Source organism: Natrix helvetica (assembly GCF_964273705.1).
Source record: "Natrix helvetica genome assembly, chromosome: 4".
NCBI classification, from domain to species: Eukaryota; Metazoa; Chordata; class Lepidosauria; order Squamata; family Natricidae; genus Natrix; species Natrix helvetica.
This window is the reverse complement of record NC_138550.1, coordinates 1,917,668-1,941,043: the sequence shown is the minus strand read 5'-3', so window position 1 is coordinate 1,941,043 and position 23,376 is coordinate 1,917,668. Positions and strand designations below refer to the sequence as shown.

The 23,376-nt window shown below is 42.9% G+C and overlaps 1 protein-coding gene across 1 annotated transcript in view; it reads right to left on the bottom strand.

Annotated features, from left to right (window-relative positions):
* The window catches only part of PGM2L1 (phosphoglucomutase 2 like 1), a 35,933-nt gene that overhangs the window by 5,597 nt on the left and 6,960 nt on the right, over positions 1-23,376 (bottom strand). The window contains exons 3-14 of the mRNA XM_081951220.1: positions 21,065-21,232; positions 15,372-15,478; positions 13,996-14,080; positions 12,232-12,315; positions 11,651-11,844; positions 9,217-9,406; positions 9,010-9,107; positions 6,103-6,283; positions 4,792-4,885; positions 2,897-3,026; positions 2,315-2,504; positions 574-707 (exon numbers count right to left, since the gene is read on the bottom strand). Coding sequence (XP_081807346.1) covers positions 574-707; positions 2,315-2,504; positions 2,897-3,026; positions 4,792-4,885; positions 6,103-6,283; positions 9,010-9,107; positions 9,217-9,406; positions 11,651-11,844; positions 12,232-12,315; positions 13,996-14,080; positions 15,372-15,478; positions 21,065-21,232 — 1,655 coding nt within the window. The remainder of the gene's footprint in view (positions 1-573; positions 708-2,314; positions 2,505-2,896; positions 3,027-4,791; positions 4,886-6,102; positions 6,284-9,009; positions 9,108-9,216; positions 9,407-11,650; positions 11,845-12,231; positions 12,316-13,995; positions 14,081-15,371; positions 15,479-21,064; positions 21,233-23,376) is intronic.

Below are 23,376 nucleotides of genomic sequence, written 5' to 3'. Positions count from 1 at the left end.
GGGGGGGGGGGGAGACCACAACAGGCTTCCCCTCTGCCACTGCAGCAGCGCCATCCATAACCTTGTTGTTGGGATACTGGGAAGCTGAGAGGGGAAAGGCCAAATATGCTGCCCTGTGCATCCAAAGAGGAAGTCCTTCCAAAGTCAGAAATAACGGCTGCCCCTCTACAAGGAAGTCTAGACTAAGAAGCCAGAGAGGCCAGGACTTCTTTTATGGTAAAGCTGTAGAAACAGCATCTTGCACATCTGAGTGGGCTCCCTCCCTCCCCCCCCACTTTACTTTTATGTGAACCAGGGAAGGGCTTGTCTTAGTCACGTTACTTTCCCAGTCAAGGCTCAAGCCCCGTTGGTCTGACCATTGCTTTGGGGGTGGAACTTCCTCCTGTCCTTCAAGGCCACTTCCCCTGTCCTCCACCCCACACCCTCCAACTTGGCTTAAAGCCTCCCGGGAATCAGGCTTGGTTTACAGCAGGGGTGTCCAAACTTGGGAACTTTAAGACTTGTGGACTTCAACTCCCAGAATTCCCCAGGCAACTTTGGACCCCCCTGGTTTACAGGAAAGAGTTTCCCCACCTCTGGCCTGGCGGCGCACACATCTCGGCATAGTATTTGACCTTTGGTTCGGTTCCACTGGTGCGGAGAGTGGCCACGCAGCCATTTTGAAAGGTGAAGGTGATCATCTGGCTGTTTTTGCTGACGGGCAGCACCTGAGACAACAGGAGAAGCACCAGGAATGAACAACCTCTCTCTAAACAGGTCTGTGCAGAACCTGAACTGGGAGGATTTTGGGGGAAGGGCATTTTTATTTATTTGTATCCTGCCTTTATTATTTTTTTACAAAGGTGGTGAATTGCGAAGTGTGGCCTTCATACCTTCCTCCTCCTATTTTCCCCACAACCACTTGATGAGGTGAGTTGGACGCAGCTGGCTTTCACGCCTAAGGCAGGACTGACCTTCTTCTGGTGACTGGCCCAAAGTCACCCAGCTGGCATTCTGCCTACTCCGGGACTAGAATTCACCATCTCCTGGGGATTGGCCCAAAGGCACACAACCAGGTTTTGTACCTTAAAGCAGGACTAGAACTCACTGTCTCCTGGTGACTGTCCCCAGGTCACCCAGCTGGCTTTCATGGCTAAGGTGGGACTAGAACTCGCTGCCATCTGGACTTTAGGCTGGGGTGTTAAATCACTAGAACAAACTGGCCGTCCACTTCAGTGGGATGCTTTTTGTGTATTTAAAGTGCAAGATGAGTTAGGGAACTTCAGAGGCTGAACACTGGCTAATAAGGTTTACAGGTAGTCCTCAACTAACTTAAGACCAGAGACTCAGCCACTTTCAAAGTTACAACAGATCCATAGGCAGGTACTTAATGATCCAGAGTTGAACTTCCAATGGTGAGGCTCCCGCTGTGGTCATGTGACTGCAATCCAGGTGCTTGGTGGCCAGCCTGCATTTACAGCTCTTTGCTGCATCCCATGGTCGCTTACTTAAGTGTTCGCTTAATGCCCGCTACCAAAAAGGTCATAAAACCCACTTTACAACCATCATGACTTACAAATGTAATGGGCAGGCTCCATTACAGTCCAAACTCAAGGAGTAACTGTGTTTTGATTTGAGGAAATTGATACTTCCGTGGAAACAGAGTAAATCTGGAATGTTGTGATTTGCCAAAGAAATCTGGGATTTGCATCTGTAATTTCTGCAGCAGGACGATACGTGACTTGTGCGTTTCAAAGCAGGATATAAGCTTAGGCACATATCCCTCTGATTTGCAATGCAGGGGACCTCAACGTATGAACACCATTGGGTCAATTTCAACTGCTAAGCAAGGCAGCTGTTAAGTGAGTCGCATCCAATTTTACAACCTTTTTCGCCACCACTGGTAAACAAATCACTGCTGTTCTTAAGTGGGTCATGCAGTCATTAAGCAAATGCAGCTTCTCTTATTGATTTTGTTTGTCAGAAGCCGGATGGGAAGGTCGCAAATGGTGACCCCAGGGGGCTGCAATTGTTACAAACACACGCAGGCTGACAAGCACCCTAATTTTAATCATGTGACCATGGGGATGCTGCAATGGCCGTAAGTGCGAGGACTAAACTTAAGTCTTTTTTTTCAGTGCTGCTGTATCTTCAAAGGGTTGTTAAGGGGAAGACTACCTATATACATTGAATAGAAAGCATTTCTTTAGAGCATCTGTAAAAACGAAACAAAGTTGTAAAAGAGCTTTTTTTCAAAGAAGAAGCGAAACCTTCCAGAAAGAGCCAAAACTACAGAGCTTCAATCACTCTGAACCAAAAGATGCAAACAACTTACCGATTTCTTCTTCAGCTGGCTACTGTCATAGCCAGTGGTGACGTCCCGGACATGAAGAATACCATACGTCCCACAAGAAGTCGGATAAGAATCAGGCATATCGAAATTTCGGAGCCGTTCAAATATCCTTTTGATTGTAGGGGGATCGTAACACAGGAAGTAGGAGGTTTTTGAAATGTGGTATCCATACCTGTGAGAAGACATGGCAGAATTGGCTAAAAGAAAACATGTTGGATCTACCGTCTATGGAGATTCTCAAGTCATCCAGGTCATGGTTGTCCCAAAGATGCTCCCCCCCCCCCCCCACAAAAAAGGGACATTCTTCAGGTTTTTTTCCTTTGAACACATTTTGTCCTTTGGAAGAAAGCACCTTTGGGACTTTGGATCTATTCCAAGCTGGGTCTATTCTGAGCAGGGACAGCCAGGGGGCCAGAGAGGCATCCCCTCTAGGCAGAATCTCTGTGGCAGCTGCCGAAGAACAGCAGTGGGCCTGTCTGAACATCTGTTTCAGCTGTGGAATTTAAAAAAGGTTACCTCCGCTGCCGTTTGCACTTCTTGAATCCAGGACAGCCAAGGACTTACGTTTTATAGATCTCCGTTAGCTGATGGGCCAGTGTTTGGCCCTTGGTGTCCAGCCAGGCAGCCATTTCTGCTATGACCACAGCAGCGCTGACGCCATCTTTGTCCAGCACAGATGTGCCACACATGAAGCCTGAGAACCAAACATATCCTGTTCAAAGGATAGCAGTTTATAGATAATAGCAGCCCTCAAGCTTCAAAAATCAAACCCTGTAAATAAGCAGTGGCTTTAAAAAAAAGAGGGATAGCAGAATTCTGGTATCATTTCCATGGTTTTCATTTTTACTGATTTTTATCAGCCATCCCAACTTGATCAGTTAGAAAAAGAAAGACTCTCGGCCCCATAGTTAGCCAAAAGTATACTTTACTAAGTTGGTTACAGAAGAAGCAAAGCTGGATTAGAGGTTTTTGCACCCAAAGTATAGGGTTAACTTTTCCCTTGTTCTCGTCCACCCTCCATCGTTTATCAACCTAACAAATTGCTTGGGTAACATTCAATTTTTGCAGGCTGGATGGTCCTGCATTCCTTCACGTGAGCTTGGAACAGCCAGCGGCTCTCACGGGATGGCATGAGAGCAATAACCCTTAGACTTATATACCGCTTTCCAGTGCTTTCCAGCCCTCACTAAGCGGTTTACAGAGTCAGCATACTGGCCCCCAACAATCCTCATTTTACCTACCTCGGAAGGACGGAGTCAATCTTGAACCTGGTGAGATTCGATCTGCCAAATTGCAGGCAGCTGGCAGGCAGCAGAAGTAGCCTGCAGGACTGCATTCTAACCACTGCGCCACCACGGCTCATGAAATGAAATGATGATTTCATTTCCTCATGCTGACCCTCTCCTTATCCCACCCTCACCCCCTCAAAGGCATAGCAGTTTGACAGTCCTGACAGATTTAATTAAAAGTCCAGAGTCGTTTGCCAAGATGGGCGACTATAGAAACTGAATGAGTGAATAAATAAATAAATTATAACCCTGCATTTCCATTCTTTCTGGCTGAGATGTCACTGTCATCCCGAACCAGGAATGAAATGAAGAGAGACAGACTTTTCCAATAGTTCTGCCAAGATGGAATAATTTTTAGATGAAACACATCCGTAAGTGTCACTGAGCATTCATAAGAACATATTTATTGACTAAATAATTGAAAGGTTCATTTGGGATTTGGGATTTAAAATACCAGGAGAAATTCCTTTACCGTATTTTTCGGAGTATAAGACACACCGGAGTATAAGACGCACCAAGGTTTTGAAGAGGCAATTTTTTTAAAAAAGTAGGTAGGTAGATAGAGGGAGAGAGAGAGAAATACAGTAGGTAGGTAGGGAGAGAGAGTGAGTAGGTAGGTAGGTAGGTAGAGACATAGAGATAGATAAGAGAAAGAGAAAAATACAGTTGGTAGGTAGGGAGAGAGAGAGAGAGTAGGTTGGTAGGTAGATAGAGGAAGAGAGAGAGAAATACAGTAGGTAGGGAGAGAGAAAGAGTAGGTAGGGAGGTAGAGAGATAGAGAGAGAAACACAGTAGGTAGGTAGGGAGAGAGTGAGTAGGTAGGTAGGTAAATAGAGGGATAGAGAGAGAGAGTGTGCGCGTGCATAGCCTTATGGAGGCTTATAGAGTGCTGCTGGGGGCTGGGGGGGGGGGGGACAAAAAACGGCCCATTTTTTGCTCATTTCTGCCCTCCCCAGCCCCCAGAAGCTCTCTGAAAGCTTCCATAAGGGTAAGCACGGTGAAGGGGGCGGGGTTTCAGGAGGCAAAAGAATGCTGTATTCTATATATAAGACGCACCCATTTTTTCAGCCTCTTTTTTGAGGGAAAAAGGTGTGTCTTATACTCCGAAAAATACGGTATTTCCTCTGGATGAGGAAGATGCCACATCCGGCCAAGGCTTCCCATGCTTACCGATGGATTCTTCGAAGGCAAAAAGGACTTCTTTGCCGCTGTCCATCAGATCTTTCACCCTGCTGCCGATCCATTTGAAGCCAGGGAGGGTCTCCTGAAATGAGACAAGGAAATGCTTCTTTCAGAAGAGCCGCATTGGTGGCTCACGCTCAGCTGTGAGCCGATTTCACCGAGGGATTCCGTCCACCAGGCCTTGCCCAAAACTTCAGTTGAAAAAGCAGGACGGTTGTTAAGTGGACTTTGCCCCCTTTTGTGACCTTTCCTTGCTGCAGTTGTTAAATGAATTCTGCAGTGATTAAATTAGTCACACGGTTGTTAAGTGAATCTGGCTCTCCCCTTCTCAAAAGATCACAAAGGAGGATCACGTGACCCCAGGACACGGCAACATTTGTAAATACATAAGACAGTTGCCGAGCGTCTGACTTTTGATCATGTGACACAATAAGTGTAAAAAACAGTCATTAGTCATTTTTTTTCAGTGTCATAACTTTGAATGGTCACAACATGAACTGTTTGTTAAAAGTCCAGAACTACCTGAATTTATCAAATTTATATGCAACCTTAAACTCTGGAAAAGTATATTTACTTGAGAGTAAATCCCACTGAGTTCAGCCAGGCCTCCTCCCGCCAAATAAACAGAGCTAGTCTTCGATTTATGACCACAATGGAGTCCACAATTTATGTTAAGTGAGGCAGCTGTTTTAAGTGAATTTGGCCCTTTTTTACGATCTTTCTTGCCACCGTTGATAAGTGAATCGGTGCAGTTGTTAACTTAGTAACACGGTGGTTAAGTCAATCTGGCTTCCCCATTGACTTCGTTTGTCAGAAGGTCGCAAAAGGAAACAGCAACTGTCATAAATATGACTAAGTTGCCAACCCTCTGATCATGTGACCATGGGTGAAAAACAGTCAGACACTATTTTCAGTGCCGCTGTGACTTTGAACAGTCATTAAGCAAATGGTTGTAAGTTGAGGACTACCTATCTGCATACAAAACTGAACCTGTGTCGAAAACCTCTGGGGCTTAAGGGCCACAATCCATGGCAGCTGATCTTCTGAGGACACTTGCTCATAGCACATGTGGCCAGGGCCAGGTCACAGGCAGACATTCTCTAGGCACCCAGAAAGCAAAAAGAGGCTTGAAAAAACCCTCTGATTGGAACCAGCGTGGGAGGAAACCTGTGTTCGTAAGGATGGCCAGCGATCAGGACTGAGTGACCCTCGTCCTCAAAACACCTCAAGACTTCCTCCTGGAGGCCCGAGACCACCTGGAGCATGGCACCAAAGGGAAGGCCTTCGCACAGCACTCACTTCAAAATTAAACCCTTCCTTGAGAGCGATGGCCCGCAGAATTTTGGAGGAGACGGTTGTGGCCAACATGTAAACTTTCTTCACGTCGGCTTCCTTGGGACAATTTTCCTTCCAACATTTGAACATCCACCAGCCAAACAAGGCGGCCAGCTCGTTGCCAGTGAAGACTTTCCAGCGACCACTGAGGGGAAAAAAATGAGACAAGATTAAAGGCTTAACCATGTTACGGGGTGGTCCTCGACTTAAGACCAGAATTTGTACCTGAATTTCCATTGTTAAGGTGGTTAACAAGGCGGTTAAGTGAGCTGCACCCAATTTATGACTTTTTGTGCCAAGATTGTTAAGGGAATCACTGCAGGCATTAAGTGACTCACACGGTTGTTAAGCAAATTCAGCTTTCATTGGGTTTATGTACTGCAAGCATGTGACGGAGTTGTCAAGTGCCGAATTTTGATCACATGAGCTTGGGTGGCAGTTGTAAATCATTCTTTTCAGTGCCACTGTAATTTTGAAAAGATGGTTGTGTGTTGAGGGCCACCTGTTCTAAATTAAGCCATTTTCTGGAGCCACAGATGGCAATTTCTCAATCGAGCTCTTCATAACACGTCACGAAACAACAAACAGGGTTAAAGTTAACCATGTTGTGCGCCAACATTATTCGATCTAGTTTAAGAAACTGTATGAATTCAACCATTCTGGAACAAATGTTAAGAAGTTACTTTATAGCAACGGCTAGGAGGGCCCTTGACACTTGTCTAATGCAACAAAGGGCAACTAACAATTCTTAAAGGATCACTAAGAATTTGGAGAGCTTAATGAAAACAAGCACTGTGGTATGTAGAAATGGGTCCAAAACGTGTTCACAGCAAATTCTGGCATGTTAGTATTGGAAATGAGATTAAGAATAATCAGAACAAGGTGTACCGTATTCAACAAAGAATGTGTAAGTGCAGAAATAGAACTTAACAAACAAAGAAATGTTTGAAAAATGAAGAGCTGCAACAATAGTTGTACTGATTCCACCTGCACTGAGCCATGAAGCATGTCTGGTTTTGTTCCTTAGGCAGCCGGTGTGATTTCAGTATATATATATATACAAACATTATGGGATATACTGTATAGCTTGTTTGACAAAGCTCATTAGCTCAAGCCTGCAGTACTGACAATCATGTTGCCAATCCAAACATATCTGAATATTTATAATAAAATAATTATATTATGAAACAATTATTAAAGTTTTAATTTCTATTCTCTAAAGCACCCGAAGGCAGGACAAGAGGTAGCAAATGGAAACTTATCAAAGAGAAAAGCAATCTAGAACAAAGCAGATATTTTCTGACAGTGGGAACAATTAATCAGTGGAACAACTTTTCCCCAGAAGTTATGAATGCTCCAACACTGAAGGTTTTTAAGAAAAGACTAGGCAGCCATTTGACTGAAATGGTACAGGGTCTCCTGCTTGAGTAAGGGGTTGGACTAGAAGACCTCCAAGGGCCCTTCTAATTCTGTTATTAGTCAGATACTGGGGAATAAACATTGGAAAAGGGAGCCCTGGTGGCGCAGTGTTGGAATAAAGTATTGCAAGAAAACTCTGCCCACAGCCAGGAGTTTGATCCTGACTAGCTCAAGGCTGACTCAGCCGTCCATCCTTCCAAGGTTGGTAAAATGAGGACCTAGATTGTTGGGGACAAGATGCAAATAATGCTTACACTGCAAACCATCCAGAGAGTGCTGTAAAGCACTATGGGGCGCTATATAAAACTCAATGCTATTGCTATAATACATAATCTGTATAAAAGTTTGTGTACAGACATCTAAAAATCTTTGTACACTAAGGTCTAAATAGCCATGTTGAGTTCACAGTTCTTTCCCCTGGGATAGGGGCGAGGAAGGATGGCCCTTTTATAACACATGGACTTCAGCTCCCAGAATTCTTGAGCCAGCCATGCTCAGAATTCCATGCTGGCTCAGGAATTCTGGGAGCTGAAGTCCACAAGTCATAAAGGGGTCACGGTTCCCCACTCTAGAAAATCACACATAATTAGCCCCATCAAATGGAAATAAGAAAAGTCAAATTCATAAGATTAACACTGGTTAAAAGATTTTAAAACTTGTAACAGTATTTTTGACAATGAACATTTTAAGAATTGGATAAAGATACAGTATTTCAGGGCAGGCAGCTTTCAATTCTCCAAATCTATATGCAGAATCAGAACTGGGAGGAAAAATCGTAAAATTTACATTGGTTCTTTTTCTTAAAATCTGAAATCTTTACACAGGATGCGCGTGGAAAATATGGCACTCTGTCTACCTATTAAAATTGCTAAAGGTTCTTAGTACAGTATTATGACAATAATTGAGCCCAAAATTTATGTTGGTACGTGACAGTTGTTAAGTGAGTTTTGCCGCATTTTATGACCTTTCTTGCCACAGTTGTTAAGTGAATCATGTGGTCATTAAGCAAATCTGGCTTCCTCATTGACTTTGCTGGTCCGAAGGTTACGAAAGGTGGTCACATGACTCTGGGACACAACGACCGTCATAAATATAAGCCAATTTCCAAGCGTCTTAAGTGTGAAAATGGCCATAAGTCACTTTTTTATGATGTTGTAACTTAAAACAGTCACTAAACAAATGGCTGAGGCCAAAGTGAAGGACTACCTGTATTTGATTAATTGATTAATTGATTGATTAATTGACTATAACATTTATTTGTCACTATAAGCTGCCCAGAGTCACTCTGGATAGTAAGACGGGTGGCATAGAAATTAAATAAATAAATGTTACTTTCATACAGGCTCACGGAGAGCAGCCCAGCCAACTTCTCCGGGGGGGGGGGGTTGACGGTCTTGACTCAAAAGAGGGAGTTATGCCAAGCCCAAGCCCCAGGAACCTTCAGCCACTCACTTTTCCTGTTGTTCAGCCACCGCTAGCCTGTCCGCATCAGGATCCGTAGCCACGACCACTCGCGCTCCCTCTTTCTCCGCCAGCCGCAAAGACAGTTCCTGGAAAAACATTCAGGGTCAACATTCAAAAGAGCCGATCACAGAGTGTTGAGAAGACCACTTCTCCCTTCCTGTGGCCCACAGAAGCCCCACAGAGACAAAAACCTACCAACACTGATTCTCCTTCTTCGGGATTGGGACATTTGACTGTGGAAAAATCTGGATCGGGGTCTTTTTGTTCAGGGACAGGAATGGGGGGCTGGAAGCCAAAGGCCTGGAAAGCCAGCTGCACGTAGTCATGTCCCACCCCGTGGAAAGACGTGTGCACAAACTTCAAAGGGGTCTTTGCGTTCAGCTCTCTGGAATGGGAAACAGTAGGAAGAACGTGTTAGAGGGCAGCTAGTGCTTCGAACAAACCTTCATCCTCATCCTACACCCGAACTACCGATATTCACCACTACTGCAGGCAGTTAGTCCTATCCAGAGGGAAGAATTCACGTGAAACGGGGCCAATGACAGAGCAGCGGAGAAGCAAATTTCCTCCTGGTTTGGCTGCAGAATTGTTGGCTGAAATTTGAAGGCAACCATGCGCTCTTCTTCACAGGGGCTACCCTACAGGGAGCCCTCAGAATACAATCATTCATTTAGGGACTGTTCATAGTTACAACGGCTCTGAAAAATCTGACTTATGGCAGTTTTTCACAGTTACAACTGTTGCAGCATCCCTGTGATCCCATGACAAAAAATTCAGACTTTTGTCAACTGCTTCATATTTATGACGGTTGCAGCATCCTGGGGTCATGTGATCTCCTTCTTTTGACCTTCTGACAAAAGTCAATGGAGAAGCCAGATTCACTTAACTACTGTGTCACTAATTTAAGAACAGCAGCGATTCACTCAACAACCTGGCAAGAAAGGTCGTAAAACGGGGCAAAACTCACTTAACAAAGGTTTTGCTTAGCAACAGAAATGTTGGGCTCAGTTGTGATTGTAAGTCAAGGACTAGCTGTAGCTTTAAATTCTGTTTTGAAGCGCACACAGGTGTTTCCTCATTATTTATTGCTTACCACAGTGTTTTTCAACCTTAGCAATTTTAACATGTCTATTCCCAGAATTCCCCAGTCAGGGTGTTGGGAGTTGAAGTCCACACATGGTGGCTTGGAAATTCCAGGAGTTGAGGCTCTCCTTTCTTAAGGTTGCCAAATTTGAGAAACATTGATTTACTCCTGTTACACTCTAAGATGCAATTTTCCAGATTTTTTTTTTTGGGGGGGGGGCAATGTTGGGTCAGGAATTCTGGGAGTTGAAGTCTTTATGTCTTAAAGTTGCCAAGTTTCAGAAAGACTGGAAGGCATGATAAAAACCCCAAAGTCCAACATTACGAATGCTGCCTTTACTCCATGGTACTCTACTAGAGAGGGGGGGGGGGGCTATGGGCTAATAAAAGATGATTATTGTGAAATTCTTTGGAAAACCTCATTGGATTGAGACAGGACTGCCACCTTCCTTTCCCCAAAACCATTGTAAATGCTTTTAATGTGGAGAAGTGGGCTGAGAGAATATTTTAGTAAACAGGCAAAGTTAGTTCTTTATGGTGGCAGTTTGTTTCTGCTTGGCCAGATAGGTTGAAAATAGATTGATAGATTGAAACCCAATCCGCATTCAGTTTTAGACTGCTGACTTTGGGTTACACGGTCTCCCATAGGCCTCGTGGTTCACATGTCATTACTGAATCAGATGGCTTTCTAATTGGGAATAAATAACCCTGATGAGTAAGGACCAATCTGTTTGTTTGTTTTGTTTGTTTTATTGGATTTATATGCCGCCCTTCTCCCAAAGGACTCAGGGCGGCGTACAACATTAAAAAACACACATCCCAAAAGTTAAAAAGAAATTAAATACATATCCAAAAAAACAAACCCAATTTATAGGACAATACATTTAAAAAATGAGATAAATCTATCATTTATAACATGATAACAAGAAAAAAAGGGCCCAGTTTGGTCTAGTGATGAAGGCACCAGGTTAGAAAACAAGAGACCGGGAGTTCTAGTCCCGCTTTAGGCAAGATGTAGCCCAATCACCAAGAGGTGAAGATTTCTCATCCTACCTTAGCATGGAAGTCGACTGGGTGACTTTGGGCCAATCAGCAGAAAATGGTGATTGGCCTAAAGATGGGCCAATGGTGAGAAGATGGTAAGTTCTAGTCCCGCCTTAGGTAAGAAGTGGGTCAATCCCACCTTAGGCACGGAAGCCAGCTGGGTGACTTTCAGCCAGTCTCTCTCCAACAACAGGGTTGTTGTTGTGGGAAAAATAGGAGGAGGGAGGCGTATTGGGTATGTTCGACACTTACATTATTCATAAAACTAATCAAGGTGGGTTAAAAATGTCATCAAACCATACAGTGAGGGTGTTAGAAATGCAAAACCAGGCACTTTCTGTTACTCAGTGAGCAGTTTTATTCATTACTTAAAATATTACCTAATCTTGGTGTCTACTGCTGCAGGAAATACACCTTCCTTCTCTGGAAATTACATTTCTGCTCTTCAACATGTGGGGACTGCGCTGACAGGAGCACCCACGAATAGGGTCGGGTTTCTTACCGGTGGTAGCAGATCTTTTTCAGGTCCTCCATGTAGCTTGCAGAGATTTTTTGCAGGGGGTCTCGAGTGAGGGGGCTGCAGTCCACCAGATTTTCGTTCCAGGAGTCGTTCCACGGCTCCACACATTCTTCGATGCATTTCAGGATCTCCTTATCATGCGGGGATGTGATCTGCGCACCGTTTTCCCAGTAGACCTGCAGTGAGAGTTAAGGAATTCACTTAACAGTCAAGCTATGGGCAGAGGTATACAGGTAGTCCTCTACTTATGACTTACAACATCTAACCGGTAGCCCTCAACTTACAATTTACAACAACTATTCTCGAAAGCAAACCCTGTTCATGTGTAATTTTTTAAGGCTGTGGAAGCCTTGCAACAATGGGGTGTGCTCTCATACAGTCTCCAGGTACTCCAGAGGGCAGGTGAGAGGGCTATGCACTTGCTGGGAGCCCCAAGGACCCCTCATTTTCCAAACCTTTGACACACTGAGACCAAAAGGTTCACCATCACTGACCTAGGGAGAGGGGGGAAAAGTTGCAAACCAATTAGTCAATTCAGGCACCTACAAAGTTTGCTGACCTACCTTGTAGCCATTGTCTTCTTTACGGTTGTGGGAAGCTGTAATCATCACCCCTGCGACCGCTCTGAGCTCCTGGACCGCATACGGCTACAAAACAAAATTTATTTATATTTAATATTTCTAAACCCCCATCTCCTTCAGAGATCCTGGATTATATCTATGAACTGTCCAAAATCACGTATGGTCGACCAAATTCACCCAGGCCTAGCCCCTAGAAGGAACACCAAAGTACTCCTAGAACTGCTTTTAAGTGGGAGTTGCATAAAGAGATAACGTAGCACTGCTGTTATGTTAAACAGCATGTCCAGATGTACAAAAGCATTCTTTGCCTACACAAAAGTGGTAAAAATGTTCCACAGGTGCCCAACCGCTGTTCAGTTTTAGAAAAGCTACTCTCCAAATTCTATCACTCTGAGGAAGGCAAGGCTTAAATTGTGGAGGATTGCCAACATTCAGAACTGGATCCAAAAAGGACAGCTCACAGATATAACACAGGAGTAAGAAGTTGCAAGTACAGGTAGTCCTAGACTTATGACCATAAATGAGCCCAAAATTTCTTGGGTGAAGCAAGGCAGTTGTGAAGTGAGTTTTGGCCCATTTTGCAGCAGTTGTTAAATGAATCACTGCAGTTGTTAAGTTAGCATCATGGTTGTTAAGTGAATCTGACCTCCCCCATTGACTTGGCTTGTCAGAAGGTCACAAAAGGGTATCTCCTAGCTCTGCGACACTGCAACCGTCATAAATGTCAGTCAGTTGCCAAGTGTCTGAAGTTTCACCATGTGACCATAGAATGCGGCAACAACCCTTAACTGAGAAACTGTAGTGTCACTTTTTTTCAGTGTAGCCATAATTACAAGTGGTCACTAAACGAACTGTTGTAAGTCAAGGACAACCTTTCAAATTGTCTCTGAAATTGTCTTTGTTTCATCACACCTACAGGTTGCTGCCAAGACAGGCAACAGGAGCTGCATGTTGAGCCAATAATGTGTGACTCTTGGAATTATAGTGTAGCAGTTGAGTTTTCACATTTTAGGAAATAACTTGATTCAAAAAATAGTAATTAATCATGAAACACAAAGTGGAGAAGAAAGTGGATACGGCAAGATATATATCTGTTTTTTCACACCAAGCTATTGGTCAAGGCAGGCTTGACTTAAAACCGGTTGCTTAGCAACTGTTTCAAGTGTCGATTGACCTCCTGAGAGCTACTTACAACCTGGTTTCAAAATTCTGAAAGCTGCCACTCTCCATGCAATTGCGTTTTGGGTGCTTGGCAACTAGGCCACCTTTATACAGCTGTTTGCAACACCCCGAAGTCACGCAACTGTGATTTACAATGTCTTTTGCAGGAAACAAATGAGTTTGCTTAATGACCATGGCATTCATTTAATAATTGTAGTGTTCATTTAATGACACTTCATTTAATGCTCCAAAAAGGGTTTAAATCAGGCATGGTCACACGAGGACCCACTTAATGACTGGCACGACATACAAGCAGCATTCTGGGCTCAGTTATGGTTGTAAGTCGAGGACTATCACTGCAATTTTAAGGACGGATGAAGAGATGTTGTTGCCTGTAGATTAAGGGAAATCTCCAGTTGCCACAGGGGGCGCCCAGCACTAACCCCGTTTTATTTCTAGGTATGGTGGTTGAGATGGCCAGCTTGATTCAAAACAAAGTTCCACCAAATTCAAGAGCCTTTCGTAGCAGAGGTACTAATCCACTCCATGAAGCTCAGTCAGAATTTTAAAAAAATAGCCACTTACCACAAAAGGCGTGGGGACGTATCTTGAGAACAAGTAAACAGGAACTCCCTTTGCAAGGAGGACTGCTGCTGTGAGTCTGGCAAGTCTGTGGAAAACAAGAAATTAAAATACAGGAAATAAATAGCAGAAGAAGAAAAATCAGCCATGGGCAAGACTGACAATATGCTACCATAGGAGCTGGAGAGCAGCTAAGCAATTTCTTTCACACTGCATTATGTTTTCCTAACTTTGCCATGATAAATAATTTGGTGTTGCAGTTAAGACATCAGGCTAGATACCGAGAGATCACAAGTTCTAATCCTGCCATAGGCATGAAAGCCGGCTGGGTGACTTTGATCTAATCACCAGGACACAGTGAATTCTAGTCCTCACCTTAGGCATGAAAGCCAGCTGGGTGACTTCAGTGACCAGGAGACTGCGAGTTCCTACCTTAGCCATGAAAGGCGGCTGGATGACTTTGGTCCAATCACCAGGAGAATGTGAGTTCTAGTCCCATTTAATGCATGAAAGCAGCTGGGTGACTCAGTGAATTCTAGTTCCACCTTAGGCACGAAAGCCAGCTGGGTGTCTTCAGTCATCAGGAGACCAGGAATTCTAGTCCTACTTTAGGCATGAAGCCACCTACCCTGGCCCAGTCCCTCTTTCTCAGCCCTAGAAAGAGGGCAATGGGGCCAAAACCAATCCTGAAATCTTGCCTAGAATACTGCAGGGACTAATAATCCAGGTGCTCTCTAGGAGTTTAAAAAAACGAGTTGAAGGCATAAAAAAGTGCCATCTTTCTCAACAGCACAAATTACTACACAGCGCTGACTAAGGTGCCTGCCTTTTCTGGAACCCTAAAACGCTGAGGGATACAGCAAGCACAGAAACAGGGGCCTGTTGAACAAATTTCTCTTCAGAATCAGCTTCATACCCAAATCAAAATGCTTTACATATTACAAAATGATTTCGAAAAACACGTTTAGGCCCTGTGCGTCTGTTGGATTCCAGATTAATTCAATAGGATCGACAGCAAATTCTGCAGGAGAATGTATGATAACTGTACTCATGGTGAAAGGCTAATATTTATAATTCAATTCTGCTTAAATGTTTTGTCTGCAACAAAGGATTTATCTCTAGATCTACAGCTTATATTCCATGGCATCCGAAACTATCCAGATTTCTCTGACCCCTTGAGAGAGAATGACGATCTGAATCCAGTCAGGTCTACGAAAAGCATTAATTAACATTTATTACTTGTGCTTATTTGCAGGAAAAAAATGTGTTGGTTTTTTTTCCAGATTTGTTCTCCACTTCAAACTATTAATACTGGCCTCTGCAAGAGAAATGGAGGCATTCTTTACTTCTAGACTTTTAAATCTGGACCAAGTCCATACCTGAAGCTGCTGCACATGCTGGTCACCTGGCCTCGCGTGTCATATCCTACCACAAAACCACGTTGCTTGAAGTCGGAAAAACATTGCCCAAGGTATTTGTACATGCCCTGCAGGAAAGGAAAAGAGAGAAAAGGAGAATACAGGATCTTGGGGGGAGGGGAGGCAGCAAAGTGCTAGAGGCGGCCGTTCAGGCTGAAAATGGGGCGCTGCGCAAGACAGCCCCCTCCACACACCCCGTTTTGGCACAGAAGGGTGCTGCAGGAGGCGTCCATCCTGTCTTCCTCCCCTCACCCCTCAGCTGACCAGCAGAGATCTACAATGCTGATCTGGCCCTTGAAGAAATCCAGTTTGATACTCCTGCTCTATTGCGTAGACCAGAAGGCATCACTCTTGGATAGGCCTTACATGTTTACCTGCATAATGGTTAAACAAGTTATTTTAGAATTTTTTTTTTGTTAAAAGAAATTCAGTACAATTTATTTTTATACCCTTCTCTGTAGATCAGTGTTTCTCAGCTGTATCAGCTTTCAGATGTGTTGACTTCAACTCCCTGAATTCTTGGCTGTCCACTCATCTTAAAGCCAATATAGCTGAGAAATATTGCTATAGATGGATCAATAAGTTAATAAAAAGAGGTATGTAATTCCTCCACAAGAAGCTTCCTCAGCCGGAATGATGAAAGAATCTGTCCTTGCTCCATTGTGTTGTTTTGTTCTTTAGCCTGAGAGGAAAACTTGCCATCTTTCTATGCCAATTTATCAAGAAGGGAAATACTGTTGATGTTGGTTTTATTGTTATTTATTTTTCAAAATTAAACAGCCATCTGTCTCACACAAGTGACTCTGGGCAGCGTACAAATGAAAACATAAAGTGTTTTTCTTTTGAACGATAAGGAGTAATTCTTATTTACATGGGGTCTGTCATGGCCCAAAGTCTCTGAGCCTTTGGATCAGCTACTATCTGAAGCTACTGATCCCTGAATCACTTTGCAAGAAAAACAAAAAGAACTACTCTGGGTCGGTCGCTTTCACCAAGTGCCAATAAGGTGGAGATAACCGCTAAGGTAAACTTCAACAATGGACAATATTTGCTGAATAATAAATAATTTATCCTAGGTATAACGGTCCATTATATCCTCACACAATAAAGATTTCCAAAACAAACATGCCATTCCAGGCTAAAGACAGTGTACTAATTCAGATAATTCTATTTAAGTTAGATCAATATATCAGCAGCCTCTTTTCTCCACACAACAGCTAACTACAATAATGCCCCAAAGCTTTCCATTTGTTATTCTTTGGTATCTGGACCACTGTCAGGTTCAAAATGAGTCAGTTAAAATCTTAACTTATTTTCAGCTCATTTTCTGGATAAGCAAAATTTTAGGGAGGGTAGGAAAGCGATAGGATGGGAGGGATATGAAGAAAGGAAGTGAGGTGAAGATCTATCACATAGGCCAAACAACACTCTAACCTCCTATAGTTTATTAAGCTGAGATATGACTGCATGACAGCATAATCTTAAAATGCCCTGCATGACAAACAGAAGAAACTGTGCTACTCCTGAATAAAAGACTGAAGCACTCAGGTGCCTCAAAGTCAGGCAAGCAAAGACTTCACATTCTAACTTGTAATTTTCCCAGGGAGAAACTTTAGTCTACCGTCTACATACCTGACACCTGATATTGTTCTTGGTTCCCTTTTTTGTGTTCTGCATAGGTGCCCATACCTTGTGGACTGATTTTTTTTAAAATTTCTCCCAAACTAATCATGTTGTGGGGGTTCAAATTATGCACCCCAGATGGTATCTTTGAACAAATCCAACAGGGGCTCAAAATGGCTATTTGGGGGAATGTTGATTTAGTGCCTGGTACTTTGGTCAGCACAAATCCCACTCAGGAGACCTAGTGCCTGGATCTTTACCGATTGCTCAATAAATCTGCATTGCATAGTTCTTTTCTTAGGGCTGGCTGCAACATGGATTAAACAAAAAAAAAACCTACTTAAAAATGTATAAGTAAAATGTATAGGTAGGGACCAATTCTAGACATTAGTTCATTTCAAAAACTTCTGGATTCCATTCATTTATTAGAACAATGTCCACATCTTGCCCAATTTAAGATGTGTGAACTTCAACTCCCAGAATTCCTCAGCCAGCATGGTTGTTACTAAGGCTTCTGGGAATCGAAGTCCACACATCTTGAAGCTGCCAAGATTGAGAAATGCTACCCTAAAGATATAACCAAGAGACCTCAAAATGAGCTGTGAAAGGCAATGTTGAAGAAAATCTGGATTTTCCAAGACACGCTACAGCAGGGCTGCCTGAGGAATTCTGGGAATTAAAGTCCACACATTATTAAGTCAGCAAGGCTGAGAAACAGTGTAGTAGAAAGAACGATCCTGGATGTGGAAGTCAGAGGTTAAGCCACGTTTCTACAGTTTTACTTGGACTTTCTTGGATATAAACCACCCTGCTCTATCTCTATCCTCTAAGTAGAATCAATGGGGCAATACAAGGCTGATATGGGGAATATTGGGGGGGAGGGGTAAGGACCAAAAGCAACCCTTTACCCAACTACAAGCCAGCCTATTAAAGGCTACTACAGATGCAAATGCAGTTAGAACATAAAGAGCAACTACTAAGTGCAATTTGCAACTTACCCAAGATATATCACTGGATGGATAAGGCAGCTGACCGATCTTCCTCAATTAAATATGGACACTTGGCTGGCAGTTAGGATAAGATCAAGAAAAAACCTTCATTAACCCCCCCAAAAAAATGCTCACTAGTCCTGGGGTGACTACTAAAAATTTACAAGACATCAGCATTATTCTAAGTCTCTTGTGGCAACATTAATTCCTTCCTCTTCCTCCCTCCCTCCCTCCAAAAATACTGTGTGTGTGTGAGAGACTTCTCAGGAAACAACACCTAAATGAAAAACTGCTAGCGACCTTCTACTGCTGCACCATAGAGAGTATTTTAACTTACTACACCTGTGTCTGGTTTGCCAATTGCACAGTGGCAGAGGAGGACAGCGCTCCAGAGGGTTAACGACATTGCCCAGAGGATCACTGGCTGCCCCCTCCCCTCTTTGGAAGAGCTTTAGAGCCCCCACTGCCTTAAGAAAGTTCTAAATGTTCTTAAAGATCCAGCTCATTCTGGGCACCCCTTTTTTGGAACTATTACCATCTGGCAGATGGTACAGGACAATAAAAACAAGGAGAAATAGGCTGAAAAACAGCCTCTATCCCAGGGCAGTAACTATGTTGCATTCTAATGCATAGTGTAATATTAATGGAGTATGGGGGTTTTCAATTCAGTTGTGTAGAACGTGAAGGATGTGTGTTTTTATTTTATTTTTTTATAGTTTTCTTACGTATAATGTACACTGAAGATGGCATTTAATTTCGTTGTACAAGGTGCAATGACAATAAACTTAACTTAATTATATTAAAGTAACCAAAAGATCTTTACAATCCCCAAGGCATGTCACAACCTTTGAGCACCCCTAATGTTTGGAAATTGAAAGCTGAAAAATTTGACACGCCCTAAATGGAGGATTTGTTCATAACCAAATAACCACAACAATTCTGCTAGATCAAAAGAATAGCAGAGAAAGGCTACCCATGCAACCCACAAGAAGAGGGGAAGCAAACATCCAGCAGCCCAGAATGTAATCAACAAAACAAGACAGAGACTCCCTGGTGTCTGAACATGAACTTCCTCCCAGAAATGCCGATCAAGATTAATCAGCCAATCTCCAACTGCACATTCTTCCCAGCAAACCAAAACACAAAGCCAGCATGTGCCGAGCAGGCTTTCAGAGCATGACCAACTTGGGAGTCAAGAAAAAGGAAGTTCAGAGTTTGGCATGCTCCCACGGTGATCCAAGGCCTCTTGACCTGCTCCACTCTTGATCCTATTAATTCATGTTTACTTTACTGCACAGCAAATCTTGCTGGAGACATCTCCCCGGCTATTCAATCCTGCGCACCCAAACACAACCTCTTCATATTTCGAATACTCGTAACAAAGATTGTTAATAAGTTCACCACTCACACATGGTCAATTCAGAGAAAAGAGAATGAAGAACGAAAGCCTCTGTTTATACAGGTAGTCCTTGACTTACAACCAAAATTGAGCCCAAAACTTCTGTTTCTAAGTGAGATGTTTGCCCCACTTTATGACTTTTCTTGCCACAGTTGTAAAGCGAATCACTGCAGTTGTTAAGTTAGTAAGAAGGCTGCTGAGTAAATCTGGCTTCCGCACTGACTTTGCTTGTCAGAGTCACAAAAAGGGATCACGTGACCCCAGGACACTACAACCATCATAAATATGAACCCATCTCCAAGCATTTGAATTTTGATCACGTGATGATGGGGATCCTGCAATGGTTGTAAGTGTGAAAAAGGGTCATAAGTCTCTTTTTTCAAACAGTCATTAAATGGACTGTTGTAAGCCAAAGAGTACCTATACATGAACCACACTGTCTCACTGCCACAGCCTTCCTTGGAATGTCACTTTTGCCCAAGATTCTTTTTTTAAAAATCAGATAAAAAAGCGATGTTCCCCTCATTGGAAATGACAGCACTTCAAGCAATGAGCACTTTGTTTCTTAATAGAGCCACGCGAAAATAATTTGAGCTCATTTCTAAATGTGTTTCCTCAGGGCTTCTTCCATTTAAATCTTTTTCTTAAAAAACCCTGTAATATTCTGGCAGGCTCAGGAAAAACAAATCCTCTCTGTTTTAATATTCCTCCAGGAAGCTCAGGAGAGCAATCCCTGTTCCACTTTATTGTTTTATCCTGTGAGGGAGGTTTAAGCCAAGTTCACCAATAACCCCAAGCGTTTTTTTCCCCGTTTAGGATTACTCAACAAGACTGGGCGAATCTGTTTCGTTGAACGCTGAGTGCCTAGTCAACAGGAAGAAGGGTTGTGGACAGCCTCCACAATGCCAAAATCTCCAAAGCAATGCCAGCTCTTGCTTCCTCCCAGTCCTGCCTCAGATAACCTTCTCTTAGGGTAAATCCATGGTTCCTCTAAGCTATTGAAAATTTGCCTGCAACCGCAATGGTAAATGGACAGCAACAGCAGAAATTCAGAAATGGCAGAAAATCAGCCAAATGTCGCTTCTCCATTTCTCTCTCCCTTTCCATTTTGCCCTTTTCTGCTGCATTTTGTCAAATGGAAATTTGGCAGCAAGAGGAGGAAACACAACTTGCTTTGCTTTAGTGTCCGTTTTTGAGCCTTTTTAGTTGAAGAGTATGGCAGAAAGATTTTAGATCAATCTTTCTCAACCTTGGCAACCTGAAAATGAATGGACTTCAACTTAAAGTAGTTGATGTCCATACATCTTAAATACATCTTATATACATTTTAAAGTTGAATTCTGGGACGAAGTGCACAGATCTTAAAGTTAAATTCTGGGATTGGAAATCCACACAATATCCTAGCTGAATTCTGAGAGTTAAAGCCCACAAATCTCAAAGTTGCCGAAGACCCCTGCTTTAGATGTACCCAGGATATATCAGAGGCACGTCTCATATTAAACAATGTTTTTTAAAATTTGTTTTTCCGATTCAGGTTACGTCTTTCATGCATTATGGGGCACCAACAAAGCATCTGGTGTCATATGTGGGACAGAGGAGTGGGGCAAAGAGCTTTTAGCCTTCACATTGGCTCTGGAACTCACCTGGGTCGACTGGATCACGGTAAGATCGTTGATGTAGCAGAAGCCAGCCCCCATGGCGGAACGGAGACCGGCGGTCCCAAAGGTCAGCCTGCGGCACAGACGATCACGCAGCTCCTTATTCTTCCCATTTCGTAACAGATTTTCAATCTGCTCCTTGGTTTTAGGATTCTACAAAGGAGAAAATTAGCAGGATCAGACTTCACATGCCATAATCACGTGCTCCTAGTGGGCTAACGACTTTGTAAAGGAAGTCATGCCATCTAGTAGAGAAACTCATAGAAAAGAATATTTGTAGCTCAGGGTTGATCTGTGGGGTCCTTGGTGCTCTCTGTGGTTGGTGGTTTTCTTGCAGGCGTTTCATTACCCAAATAGATAACACCATCAGTGCTAGAAGAGAGGCGGGGTTTGTGGGGAGGAGGAAGATTGTGCAACCCTTGGTGCTCTCTGAACTTGGTTATTTTCTTGAAGACATTTCATTAGCAAATTAAGCAACATCATCAGTGCTAGAAGAAGTGAGGTAAACCGCGAGCAAACCAAACACCCTTCTAACACTGATGATGTTACCTAGTTTGGCAATAAAACATCTGCAAGAAAACCGCCAGTTTAAGAGAGCACCAAGCACCCCAGAGAAAGTAACTCTGCCACGTACAATCAAGCAAGCAAGCCACTTAAGCCAAAAACATCTTCACTGCTTGCAAGAGTGAGTGGGAACCAAGCCTGATTCAACTCAGCTTCCAGCTTCCCTAGCCGTCCATCAGCAGAGGCTGCCTGAAAACCTTTGGAGTTATTGCAAGGTTTCTCTCTATTGACTCTTCCACGTTGGCCTATTTATTTATTCATTCATTCAAATTTGTTATAGCTGTCCAAATCCAATGGGACTCTTGAGTGGCGTACTGATTTTTTTTTAAAAAATCCATAAAAAGAGATAAAACATAAAACTATATAATTATATATGTTTTTAACTTTTGATTGTACACCGCCCCGAGTCCCTTTGGGGAGAGGGAGCGGTTTAGAAATGCAATAAATCTAATCTAATCTAACTATGCAGACAGCCTGGAACTAAAATGACCTTAAAGACACTCCAAATGAAACAAAACAAAATAGGGCTCCTCAAAATACCCTACAGACAGCCCTTGACTTATGACCACAATTGAGCCCAAATTTCCATTGCTAAGCAAGGTTAAGTTAAACTAGTCGTGCCCATTTTACCTTTTCTTGCCTTTGCGAATCGCTGCTGTTGTTAAGTGAATCATGTGGTCTCTAAGCAAATCCAGCTTTCCCCATTGGCTTTGCTTGTGAGAAGCCAGCTGGGAAAGTTACAAATAGCGATCATGTGACCCTGGGACTCTGTAACCATAGTAACTGCTTCCTGTTTGCGAAGCATTCAAAGTCTGATCATGTGACCTGGGGGGAAATGCTGCAACAGTCATAGCTGTGAGAACTGGTCACAAATCACGAGAGGGCACTGAAAAAAGAGACTTCTGACCAGTTTTCACGCTATACTGTTACAGCCTCACATACAGTCACGTGGTCAAACTTGGTTGTGGCATCCTGGAATGGCCATTTTCAACCTTCCCAGACAAGCAAAGTCAATTGGCGAAGCCAAAATCACTTAATGACCACATGATTCACTTAACAACTATAGCGATTTGCTTACCGAGGTCGTGAAATGGGGGGCATAACTCATTTAACAATTGACCTGCTTAACAACAGAAATTTTGGGTTCAATTGTGGTCATATGTAAAGGATGACATGTATTCCATGTATTTATTTTGTGCAAGCCAATAAATAAATGCTCTTGCTTCTTATATTCCACTCAACAACAACCCTGTGAGGTGGGTTGGGCCGAGAGAGAATGAGAGGCCAAAAGTGACCCAACCAGCTTTCATGCCTAAGGAAAGACTGATGTAGAAGAACTCAGGTCAGTCCAGCATCAAACCAGCACATTCCTAATGGGTTCATACAATTGCACAAACTGATAACTTAAAGCATATTTTAAATTCCAAGACATACTTACAGAAATTATGCAAGCAGAAGGAAGTGCAAAATACAAAACAAAAACAGTCTATCATTCCGCACTAAGCCTGCGTTAACAATCAAAGTTCTGAATTTTATCTGTAACCTTCTGTAGCTATAACTTGTGTTTTACTGCTATTTTAATGTAATTTATACATACTGTATATTTGTGGTTTTGTTTTAATATTGTAAAATGCTCAGAGTTGCCTTGCGGTGGGATGGGCAGCAAACAAATTTAATAAATAATAAATACTAATAAATAATAAACTATTAACTACAAAAATTAATCATAATTC